The following is an 11,700-nucleotide window of genomic DNA, read 5'->3' as shown; positions in this document are numbered from 1 at the left end:
CAGTCTGTGGTCAACTGTGCTAATCCCTCCCTTCTTCCTCCTCCACAACCATCATCATGTGATCATCACAGGAAGTTGACTGCTGCTTTTTACAGAAAACTACTTTTTTCTTTACTCAGGTTGCAATGTGCTGACATCCATCCATATGTTAGCATTCCAACGGTTAGCATTTCACTTACTGTATCTTTGCAGTTTATTCTTTTTGCGTGTAGCATAACAGCTAAATGCTGCTTCACCATGTTTGCTTTGAATTCTGGGTATGATGTAAAATCCTTAGCAATCTGCCTTAGCGTGTTCTGTACTGTACTGTATAAAGTCACAGTTACGCAAAGTGGTGAAACCACTCGCTAGAAGTATAAACTAACCACTTGTCATGAGCAGTTGCATCACTTGTGACATATGAATCTTAAGTCAGCGGCTCATTTGGTGCATTTTGTCCTGTTTGCTATGGAAAATAAATCAGAAAAAGACGTATAGGAAGCTTGTATGCACCAACAAGTTAGAGAAAGGCATTTAAAAAAGACTTTTCATGTCAGAAAAAATGACAAAACTTTTTCTGTGTGTTATTGAGATTTTATATTAACCCCATATCTTCCTAATTTTGAGGCCACAGCTGACTGTGAGCTGGTCTTCTTGTTTTGAAAGATGTCACAGCTTTTTAGTTGCTTAGGTCAGCATAGTTTCCCCTGGGCCCCAAAAAAATGACCTTTATATGTTGAGATAAATGTGACTTTAGGGAAGAGAAGAAAAAAAAAGAAGTACATAAACACTATGCAACATTGACACGCTTCGGAATGAGTGTGTGTGAGCACTGAGACGCTCACGATAAGACTGACATCCTGTTGACGTCAAAATCAACTTAAGGGTGAGGCAATATGTTCTGTAAGATAACACTACAGAAAATACTATTGCCTTGATGTATTTCTGTTATTTTCTTATTTCCCAAATTGTACAAAAATGTAAAACCTCTTTGACACAATTTAACTACACTATATTTGAAGGTTTTTTTCTTTTCTTTCTTCTTTTTAATTCACACAAAATTGTGTATTTGTGACAGGAAAGGAACTTTATGTCAGTTGTGAACAATGTTCAAACACTCCAATAATAAATTTGATAGATGAAATTATACTGACAGACTAGTGCATGAACTAAAAACACAAAACAACATTTTATAACTCTAATTGTTATGTTTTTATATTCAACTAAAATTCAGGACTCATTAATATTTGGAATTCAGATTACATTGTTCCATGCTGATTTACTAATTATAAATACTATTCACAATAAATATTGTATTCTTTAATTTTGAAATGAAAGAGTTGGTTTTAGCTTTTCAAAGTATTTTTAGGTAGGCCCTATTATGGATGGATGGATGGATGGATGGATGGATGGATGGATGGATGGATGTACTTAAAAAGCAAGAAACGTTTCTTACTTGTTTGGTTGGCCTTTGCCGAAGTGCATCATGGGAGTTGTAGTTGACTCACCCTCTTTGACGTTCTCTGTAATGACGGTTTTCTTTTCGAGAAAAACGCAGATTTCTGGACACTGTACAGGGATGAAAGTCATACGACATGTTTTTAGTCGCTTTAATACCGAATTGTTCAAACTGCCGTTGAACGGTGCCAATTGAACGTCAACCCATTTTGTTTTTGTTTACAGTCTCCATGGTTACCCAGCGACGATGCGCTACTTGTTGCTAGGCATACACTTGATCGCAGGTTACACCATGCACGAAAAAAAACCTTTTTGTTTTTACATGTCAAAATAAAGCAGCACATGTCAAAAAAAATAGCTGTAGCCTACTTGATACCACAAAAAATATTTACATCCAGTATATTCGTTTAAACATACATTTTCCACCGACGCTGGTGACGTCATAGAGAACGTATACTCTTGTCAAGTGTGTACTTAAATACTTCACATTGAGACTTCATTAGCGCCGTTTGCGACAGGCAGCAGTTGCGAGTTAAATTATTATTTCAGATAAAATCAATATTTAAAAATGACAACTGTCACTCGCACAATTCCAAAGCCGACTGACGCTAGATGTGCCCAACAGGAGCGTGCATATGACTACTTGTACGGTAAGTTATGAACATTTAATTAGCCAGCTAGCTTGTGGAAAGAGCTAATGTTTTATTGGAAATATGGCATGTTGTAATAAATCTCACTTTTTGTCACGCAGAGCCGGTATACTTCGTTTCTTCGGAGGTCGACCATGTCAGGGCCAGTTCTATTTCGTCCTTTAAGTCGTGTGTGGCACGAGTAAGTAACTTAAAAAAAACACACACAAAAAACACCAGCCTGCACTTCCACGTACCTCTCAGTATGCAAACTACAACATAAGAATTTCAAATTTAACATGTTTTAACGTGGTCAATTATGTTAAAACGTGAACCTTGGGTTATGTTGTTTAACTTATCACACTAAAACATGAAATCGATAGTTGAACATGTTAGTAAGTGAAAATTATCATTTTATATTGTGATACTAAACTTTTTTTTCCTGGTATGGCAGTAATACCCTTTTGTAAGATCATTTATCATTAACAGCTTTAAAAATATGATTATGATTATTACTAAACTAATTGTAGAATGAGTCATTTATGATATCTCAACTGATCTTTATTTATATACCACTTTAAAAATGAAATAACAACAACCATAGAAGAAGCAAACTACTATACATAAATATCAAACACAAGACATTAATTAATTCATTCCAACAGAAACACAAAATATACTCTTTTATAAGCAAAACCAGTGACATAAACACACCTGCAGCTCCTCATTTGTTTATAATACTAATATTTTCTTTCTTTCTTTTTAATGTTATTATGAATTTTTTTTTATCCCTTCACATTTGGATTGCGTTGATTTTGTTTAAATATAAATAGTAATACAGTACATGAATGTTTTTACAGTATTATTTTTTTTAATAATGTTTTATATTGTCACATGCAGAAGTGTAATTTTTCGTCTCCAACTCCTAATGAACTTCCTCTACTAGAGAGAGCCATCATAACAGTAGGAAAATCTTTGTTCTATATTGATCCATCTTCAGAAAAAAATGCCAGACTTTGAAACCATGTTCAGCAATGAGAGAGTCACCTTTCGTCTGGACCCCTCCGATCCATTGCCACTTTCTGTGGACCGTCGCTGGCGTGGCACCGCAGAACAACGGCAGCAGGCACTACAGCAACTGGCTGGGTAACACACACACACACACACACACATTGTATTTTTCCATCGAAAGTTGCTGTCACTCATGACTGTTTTCCTTGACAGATTCATTCCAAATATTCAGCCCTTGATGAAAAAAAAAGAAACCTATCTGCCAAGTGGAGCTGATCGCTGGAAATACTTTAAAAGGTTTGCACTCGGCTCTTTCTGAAAATACAAATGTAACAGACATTCACTGGCCATTTCGTTTTATCAGCTCACTAGCACCACCTAGTACGGTCCAATACAAGTGCTGTATCAGAAATTTAATTGTATGTGTAAAAACGGTGTCAAACAAATGTGCAAGTGATTCACTGTGGCTACCCCTGAAAGGGAAAAAGTAATTTCTTAGTCATGTACCTAGTAAAGTGACCAGTGATTGTGTAATGCATATTTCAAATGGACCATGATGATACCTGAGAAAAACAATTCCCGTTAACTCCATTGATTTTTATTTTATTTTATCCAGGCCTCTTCCTTTTGTGGAAATGACTCCCTTGGACGTTAATCGTGATGGTAATCAGTAAGTTCAACACACACTGTTATTTTTATTTACCGGTATTTGCTGTTTTCTGAAGTGTTTTTTCTTTTCCATGCTCATCAGAGAGGAATTAGAAGCCACTGACAGACAGCAACCTGAGGCCGTTCCCACCCACTTCACCGTGGCGATACAGACAGACTACAGGGAGAGCGAAGCGCAGACGGACCCGTACACGCCGGACTATTTGCTACGCGCTGGGACCACCCCTTCAGAGCTGCTGGCGGTGGCTTCGTTCACCTGGGGTACACACACGGCACTCTTTAGATCAGGCATGGGGATGGCGGGGACCACATTGAGTGGCATCTTGGTTAATCATCCCCCACCACCCCAAACATAAATTTGTGTATGGGGGATTCAAAGCATGTTCCTTCTACTGTAATGGAGCCACTTTTTGGGTGAATTTAAAAAAGAAAAGAAAAACATTTTTTTTTGGGGGGGGGGGGGGGCTCTATTTTCGTGGGAAAATTTGTGGGGGGGTTTTGGTGTGGAATTTGTTCAATGCACTCCGATGAGCATCAATAGTATGCAGGTTTTCGCTTTTCGTGCCCTGGTCCTTATTCCACGTGAATCGCATTTTAGGTTTTAAGTTGTAATATCACCATTCATCACTAGAGGGAAGTCATAGCTTAGTCGCGCTTACACCAGGTCTTTTTTTTTTTTTTCACTCACTCACACAAACACACACATACAAACATGGTCTCCCAGGCAAGGAAGCAAACCCTTGCCAACCTGGATTGTAGGCAAGTGATGCCACCTGGAGCCCGCTTACACCAGGTCTTATACTGCTCTATACTACAATGTGAGTAGACCTACTAATTTTTTTGCAGATTTGAAAAGACATGTAGGACAAACATACTACCTTAATAATATTACAATTTTGGGTGAGTTAGATTTTTAGGAAAAAATAAACACAAAATGAGTTCTTGCACTTGATGTTGGTTCTGGGGGGGGGGGGGGGGGGTCTATTCAATCTTTTACAATGCATTGAAAAATGTATGGTGAAAAATAAACTTATTTTGCACTTATGCTCATATTTTGTCCATATTTAAAATAGCATTTTTGTCAACTAGTTAAGAAGGCTTATGTGCACCCTCCCATAGCACTGTTAACAAAAAAAATAAATGGTGTCTCTTTCCATGCCTGCACCTCCTTTCGATCCTTATACATATATCCTACTCTATTTAGCCATGCAGTAATAACGCGCCTTTTCTTGTCAGAGCGAGGTCTGCCTGCAAGTATTGAAGAAGTGGAAATGATCGAGCGGGCGCGTGCTAGAAAGGCCTGGCAGGCTCGGCTTCCGGCACTCAAGGACTTGAGTCTTCTGCGCAAAAGGAGGCGAATGATGGAGGAAATTGAAGCTAAAGAGTGGGCCTTCAGAGAAGGAAAAATACAGAAGTAAATGCTTTCATGGACTGATTTTTATTAATGTATTCATTTTGAGACTTTTTAAAATATATTAAACCTATAAAAAATATCTTCCATCCACCTCCATAGCACCATTCAATGTTGCTATGGTGTGATTTTTATATTATTTGATATATGGTTCAGACACTGAATGAAGAAAGTATTTTTCTGTTGTTGCTCTCCTTACTTTTTAATTATCCATTTATCTTCTGAATATGCTCTCAGTAGCAATGTAGGACTCAGCACAATGTCGTCTGCAGGCTACAGGACGCTCGTCTGACCTTGCTGGCGGAGATGCTGCGGCAGAAGTACGAGCCCGAGGTGGTCTTGACCCAAGACAGACTCAACAACATCTACTCCAAGCTGCTCAAGGAGAAGGAGAGCAAACTCCACAAGGTGGACAAGCAACACATGAGATGTGAGACCGGAGCGCTGCTGGAGCGGAATGAGTGCAGAAATTGTCATTGACTGAAAATGATCTGCAAAAAAAATGTGTGCAGCAATGAGGAAGCTGGAGGCCAAGCAGAGGAACATGGAGGAGAACATCAAGCAGCTGGGCACTTGTAAAGACTACACGGTGTTCTCTTCCCTAACGTGCGCCTCGCGAGCGTGCGGCGACAACTTCGTCAAGAAAACGGGAAATGATGAGTTCCAACGTGTGGAGACATACGATGGTGTGTTTTGAAAATGTTTGTGTGGTTTGAGGGATGGATAGACTGGAAAGTGATCACGATCTGGATTTGAATACAGATTCAGATCCCAAATTTGGTTTGGATGAAACAATGGTGATACAATGCGGGGGGAAAATCATATTAACATAACTAAAATTAGATTGGATTGAATTTTATTGAGAGCTTTGGTGCAATCCATTAATGAATTGCCTATTGATTATGATTGACAACCCTTAAATGAGAACCAAAAGGTTGACAAATTCCAATAAAATTTGATATTTAGCATTAAAATTTGATGCAATCCAGATCCAATCGTTTTCGAACACAGCACCCCCCCCCCCCCCACACCCTCAAAAAAGGCAATTACATTTTAATTTGTAATGATACAAGACAAAATTAGTTTACTTCCACATTTGTTTAGGGAAGACTCATGGTTGACTAAAGTGGAAGTCAATCTTAAACAGTTAACAATAATATGTTATATCTGTCCTCACTAGTCTAAACATGTAATTCTGATTAACATTACATTTGTGGAACAAGTTATGAAGCAAAATCCAGCCGTTTTTATCCATCTTAAGGGGGCGGCCATTTTGCTACTTGCTGTCGACTGAAGATGACATCACAGTTGCTCAGGGCTCAGGCAACAACCAATCACAGCTCAGCTGTTTTCTGAAGCTGAACTGTGATTTGTTGTTACGTAAAACCTGAGTAGCATTGATGTCATCTTCAGTCGACAGCAAGTGGCAAAATGTCCGCCTTCTGATATTGATAAAAACGGTTGGAACGCAATATTAACCAGAATACCATATTTAGACCAGTGGGGTTGCATAGAACATATTATTGTCCCCCAAAAATTGGGGGGTGAAGGGTTGACTTTCCCTTTAAATATGATTATGTGAATATGAAATATGAAACGCAAAAAAGTAAACCCGACATACTGTAGATTAAATTTCTTTGATATGGTCCAAGGACAAATGTGTTGCTTTTAAATGTGATTTAAATTCAGAATCTTCATCCATGTGGAATGAACTCAAAAATCTTTAAAGAAAAAAAAAGGATTAAATTTGCTCTGTTACTTATGTACACCACATGGCCATGGCTATGAAAAGCTGTGAATGGATCTGGATTGAATTTGGTGTCGTTTTGTTATGATCCAAGCGCAAATTGGTTTGAACTGTCATTACCAGGCTTACTGAATCGAATGCAGAGACACACTGAGGCCTTTCTCAGGCAGCAGAAATCCAAAGCCAAAGCCAACACGGGCAAAGTCGCCAAGCCCCCCGAGAGCAGACGAAGCATTCTGTTGGAGAAGTACAAGGTTATTAAAAGAAAATGGATATCTTTATAAGCCTCCACATCTCACTGACAATCATCCGCATTTGCGCAGAATCTGGGAGACGAGATTTCTAGATATCTCGTCAAGAAGGAAAAGCCCGCTCCTCGTCCTGTCACTCCCACTGTGGAGGAGCCCCCAGAGGCCAGTTCGCTCCTGACATATACACACATTCAAAAGTCATCCTTTTGCTTCTCACACTTTAATTGTCACGTTGCTCTGTAGGGGGAAGAGGAGAAGGAGCTGGCAGTCATCCATTTGCAGAAACTCATTCGGGGAAGAAGCATCCAAACGGAGGTGCTTGCTTTCGCGTCCCGACAGCGATGGCAGCTTCATCCTCACAACTCCCGTGTTGAAAACGCGTGTGTGCCTCCATGCAGATATTCACTGGCAAAGAGAACCACTTGGACCTCATCAAGGAGTTGAGGACGGCGCACGCCTTGCGAGCGGAGGAGCAGCAGATGAAAAAGGCTGACAAGGAGATGGTCTTGGCCCTCAAAGAGGAGAGAGACCAGCAGCGACTCGAGGTATTTCCACAATTTGCAGTTCGGGTAAGGTGGTTGAAGTAGCTCATTAACATATCAAATGTATGATCATTTGTCTTTAGCATTGGAATCCAGTATATATATAGTTTTTTTTTTTTTTTTTTTTTTGTATTGCAGCTTTTATCATTCGCTAAAGGGTTACTACTTCCTATCCTTTCCAATTTGTATTGACACTATTGTTACATTGCATATGTTAAATCCGAATAAATAAAAGTAGTGTTTTGGCACCATCTTGCGAGAAAGTTCTCTTAGAAAATTAGAGCTTGGGCGCTATTTTCCGGCATCCTAGTGCCAAGAAACTATGTTGAAGTGAGAGAGAGGAGCTTCTACATGAAAAGTAGTGCTTTGGCACCATCATAGTACCAATAAAGTATGGTGAATTCTTTAACAAAAGTAGTGCCTTGGTTCCAACTGTCAAGAACTATGTTGAATTAGGGGAGGGACGCGCTCCTGTAAGAAAAATATGCTTTGACGCCATCTTGTGGTATCTTAGCACCAAGGAAGTATGGTGAATTCTGTAATAAAAGTAGTGCCATCTTGCATCTTAGTGCTAAGTAACTACCAGTATGTTGAACTGAGGAAAATAACTTTGATAAAAAAAGTAGTGCTTCAGCGCCATATTGTGGCATTTTAGTGTCAAGGAAGTATGGTGAAATCTATAAGAAAAGTAGCGCCTTGGTGCCAAAGCAGTATCTTTCTGTCAAGGACTATGTTTAATTATGGGGGAAGCACTCCTGTAAGAAAAACAGTGCTTTGGCGCCATATTGTGGCATCTTAGTGTCAAGGAAGTATGGTGAATTCTATAATAAAAGTAGTGCCTTGGGGCCATCTTGCAGTATCTTAGTGTCAAGGAACATGTTGAACTGAGGGGAAGAGATTCGATAAGAAAAGTAGTGATTTGGCGCCATATTATTGCCGAAGAAATATTGTCAAATGAGGGAAAGAGCTTTGTATAAGAAAAGCAGTGCCGTGGTGCCACCTTGCAGTATCTTACTGCCAAGAACTATGTTGAATGCACTTCTATTTAAAAAGTAGTGCTTTGGCGCCATCTTGTGACATCTAGGTAATCATAAACCCTTTTTTGGCGGGCATCCATTACTCACGTTGACGTTTTTTTCTCAACCGCAAGCTGTTCTTCCCAATATTTGACTCCACCCAGCGTATTTCTTCTACCTACAACCGTCTCCTTTTCCCTGGCAGAGGTCCCACGATGAGGCACTTCACGCCTCCGCCGTTGGCGCCGAGCTGGAGTATGTGTTCGACACCCTGTCCAAGGAGCTGATCCGTCTGCAGGAGGAGCGGCGCATCCACGCCTTCACGCTGCTGGGGGAGCGCGAGCGACTGAGGCGCGAGGCCGAGGAGAGCGGCAGGAGGCAGGCGGAGGAACGCCGCCGCAAGGAGGACGACCAGATCTTCAGAGAAGTACGTCGGCTGGAAAAAGTCTGTCCAAGATGGATGATGTCACCAGTGCTTGTGTGTTAGGTGGTGAAGGTCCACCAGGAGACCGTGGACCTGTACTTTGAGGACATCATCCTGGACACCATGGAGATCACGGCAGACCAGCAGGCCCGAGAGGAGATCCGCAGGGTGGCCACGGAGGTCAACGACATCGCCTACGCCATCGAGGAGAGGTGATGGACCCTCGCCAACATGTCGATAAATGTCTGTGTGCAAAACTGCACTCGATTTTGTTTTTTTATGCGCGCCAACAGCCGCAACAATCTTCAGTCGGAGGAGATCGTGTCGGAGTTGGTCTACGGCTTTCTCATTCCTGAGGTGGAGAAGATCACAGTCAGGCAGAGAGGTTTGTTGCCATCATTGAGAATATTGGCAGGCATTTATAAACAGGTGCATCTTAATATATCTCAATATGGCAGAAAAGTTCATTTCAGTAGTTCTATGCCAGGGGTCTGCAACCTGCGGCTCTCTTGTAGCTCCCTATGGATCTCTAACAAAAAAATTCAAAATTATGATTTATTTATTTACTTTTTAGATAAAAATATTATTTAAATGAATTAATGATTTTGATTATTTTTTTTATGACTAATTAAATATTTAAAAAATGTCAGAATTCAAATTTTTAAGTTGTCAGAAAAAGAGACACAGAACAGAATACTGAGCTCTCCAAAAAAAGAAAAAAAAGAAAAGAAAAAGAGACACAAAATTACCTAAAAAATGTCCAAACGTGACCATAAAATGTCCCAAAAAGGAAGTGGAAAAGCAGAATATTACCATAAAATTGCCCAAAAAGTCAGAGAATTTAATAAAAAAAAAAGGCAGAAAGGAAAATGTTCAAAAATTAAACAAAAATTTTTTTTTGCCAAAAGTCAGAAAATTGATAGCAAAAAAAAGGCAGATTTTTTTCTCCAAAAAATAGTCATAAATAAAAAGGAAGAGGCAGAAATTTACCATATATCAATAAAATTGCCAAAAATTTGACAAAAAGGCAGAAGTCTAAAAATGTATGAAAAAGTAAGTCTGAAAAATTACAAAAAATCCTCCCCCCCAAAAAATCATTGAAAGACAAAAGGTAAAAGAAAATAAATCTGTATGTATTGGATGCTGTATATTTTATGATGTAAGATGCATGATGATGATGTTATGATGCATCTCTAATGAGCTCTTGGGCTCTCAGTACATTAGACTAACACACTTCATCACAATGATCAAATGTTTTGCAGCTCCAAACAGATTTTTGTTTGTTTATTCGGCCTAAAATGGCTCTTTTGATAGGAAAGGTTGTTGACCCCTGATATGCAATAAGTGAAACTTTTTCTATAAATGCTCTCAACGCACTCACACGGAAAATTTTCAAAAGGTTATTTATCTCCTTTGAAAAAAAAGATGGCCACCTTGACATTCCGCTTGTGTTTCGCCCCTCCCCCAGTGCACGAGAGGCAGCGCAGACACCTCCTAGCGGTGCGTAGCATCGTGGAGGGCAACGCCATGCCGCAGATCGTGGCCAGCACAATGGGCACTCCGCAGGTAACCCGCCCCTCCGATGTGGCAGCCCGCCAGGTTCTGGACGACGTGCTGGACCCGGGTCACAGCACAGCCCGAGAAGACGGCCCTTCGGAGCCCTTGTAAAACCAATTCAAACCTCAGAGGAATTGTTCAAGTCAAACATTTTACCCACAAATTATTGACTCCTCGCAAAAGGTTTTTGAGGATGAACATTAAAGTTAGGGTGATTTGAGTATGATGCACTTCGCTTTCATTTCTACCTTAAGCAAATCTAGAAAAAGTATTGCGAAAGGCAAATGACTGAAGGTAACTCACATTATGGCTCCTTCCGTTTTCTGAGGAAACCACTTCTTTCCACTAGCGCCACATTCACTTTTCACCTGAAAAACTCCCCGAGTGCGGTCAAACATTCAAAATGGATCCTGTTGTGTAAAATGTTTGAAATAAAATGGAAAGTTACAAAATGAGCAAAATAAAAATAGTACAAGATGTGTGCACTGCAACTAAAAAACTATCACAATTAAAAAATGTGCAAAATTATTTTGTTTCTTCCTTGACTCCCTTTTTTTTTTAACACTTATTTACTTGCAGCTGGTTATAGTAGATTTACTAGATCCTTATTTAGTTAACTTCTTCTGTAAAGTGTAATAGGATTTTTTTAAGTGATGATCTCCACAATATGAACTAAACAAAGCAGGAAGCACCCACCTTACAGATCTAAATACTGTAATTCTTGACAATAATATGTTAGATGTGACCTCACTGGTCTAAACATGACATTTTGAATATGAGTTATGCAGCGAAATCCAGCCGTTTTTATCCATCTCGGGGCGACCATTTTGCCACTTGCCGTCGACATGACATCACAGTTGCTCAGGGCTCAGGCAACGACCAATCACCGCTCGCCTGTTTTCTGAAGCTGAGCTGTGATTGGTTGTTAACTGAGACCTGAGCAGCTGTGATGTCATCTTCATATGGAGACAACTGCTGGATTTTGCTGCTTACCTCATATTCCACT

The 11,700-nt window shown here is 39.8% G+C and overlaps 1 protein-coding gene across 1 annotated transcript; it reads left to right on the top strand.

Annotated features, from left to right (window-relative positions):
• The first annotated feature begins 1,882 nt into the window (after positions 1-1,882).
• On the top strand, positions 1,883-11,222 carry cfap91 (cilia and flagella associated protein 91). Its single transcript, XM_077580952.1, has 17 exons — positions 1,883-2,087; positions 2,189-2,268; positions 3,067-3,212; positions 3,291-3,374; positions 3,694-3,747; positions 3,829-4,007; positions 4,983-5,160; positions 5,430-5,587; positions 5,670-5,843; positions 7,028-7,158; positions 7,228-7,317; positions 7,399-7,470; positions 7,554-7,700; positions 8,919-9,140; positions 9,201-9,349; positions 9,431-9,522; positions 10,606-11,222. Exons 1-17 carry the CDS (start codon positions 2,006-2,008, stop codon positions 10,803-10,805), a joined length of 2,238 nt encoding a protein of 745 aa, XP_077437078.1. The 5' UTR covers positions 1,883-2,005; the 3' UTR covers positions 10,806-11,222.
• Positions 11,223-11,700: the final 478 nt, after the last annotated feature.

This window comes from Vanacampus margaritifer, chromosome 11 (genome assembly GCF_051991255.1).
Source record: "Vanacampus margaritifer isolate UIUO_Vmar chromosome 11, RoL_Vmar_1.0, whole genome shotgun sequence".
In the NCBI taxonomy this organism is placed as follows: domain Eukaryota; kingdom Metazoa; phylum Chordata; class Actinopteri; order Syngnathiformes; family Syngnathidae; genus Vanacampus; species Vanacampus margaritifer.
Note: the sequence above shows the minus strand (reverse complement) of the source record. Positions and strands in the feature narration are given on the sequence as shown.

Bases quoted from the DNA above. Each gene is read 5' to 3' on its own strand.
- cfap91 (XM_077580952.1), top strand. From the start codon at position 2,006: ATGACAACTGTCACTCGCACAATTCCAAAGCCGACTGACGCTAGATGT. The intron at 3,213-3,290 runs GTAACACACACA...TTTCCTTGACAG, and splicing joins GCACTACAGCAACTGGCTGG to ATTCATTCCAAATATTCAGC. The intron at 9,350-9,430 runs GTGATGGACCCT...GCGCGCCAACAG, and splicing joins GCCTACGCCATCGAGGAGAG to CCGCAACAATCTTCAGTCGG.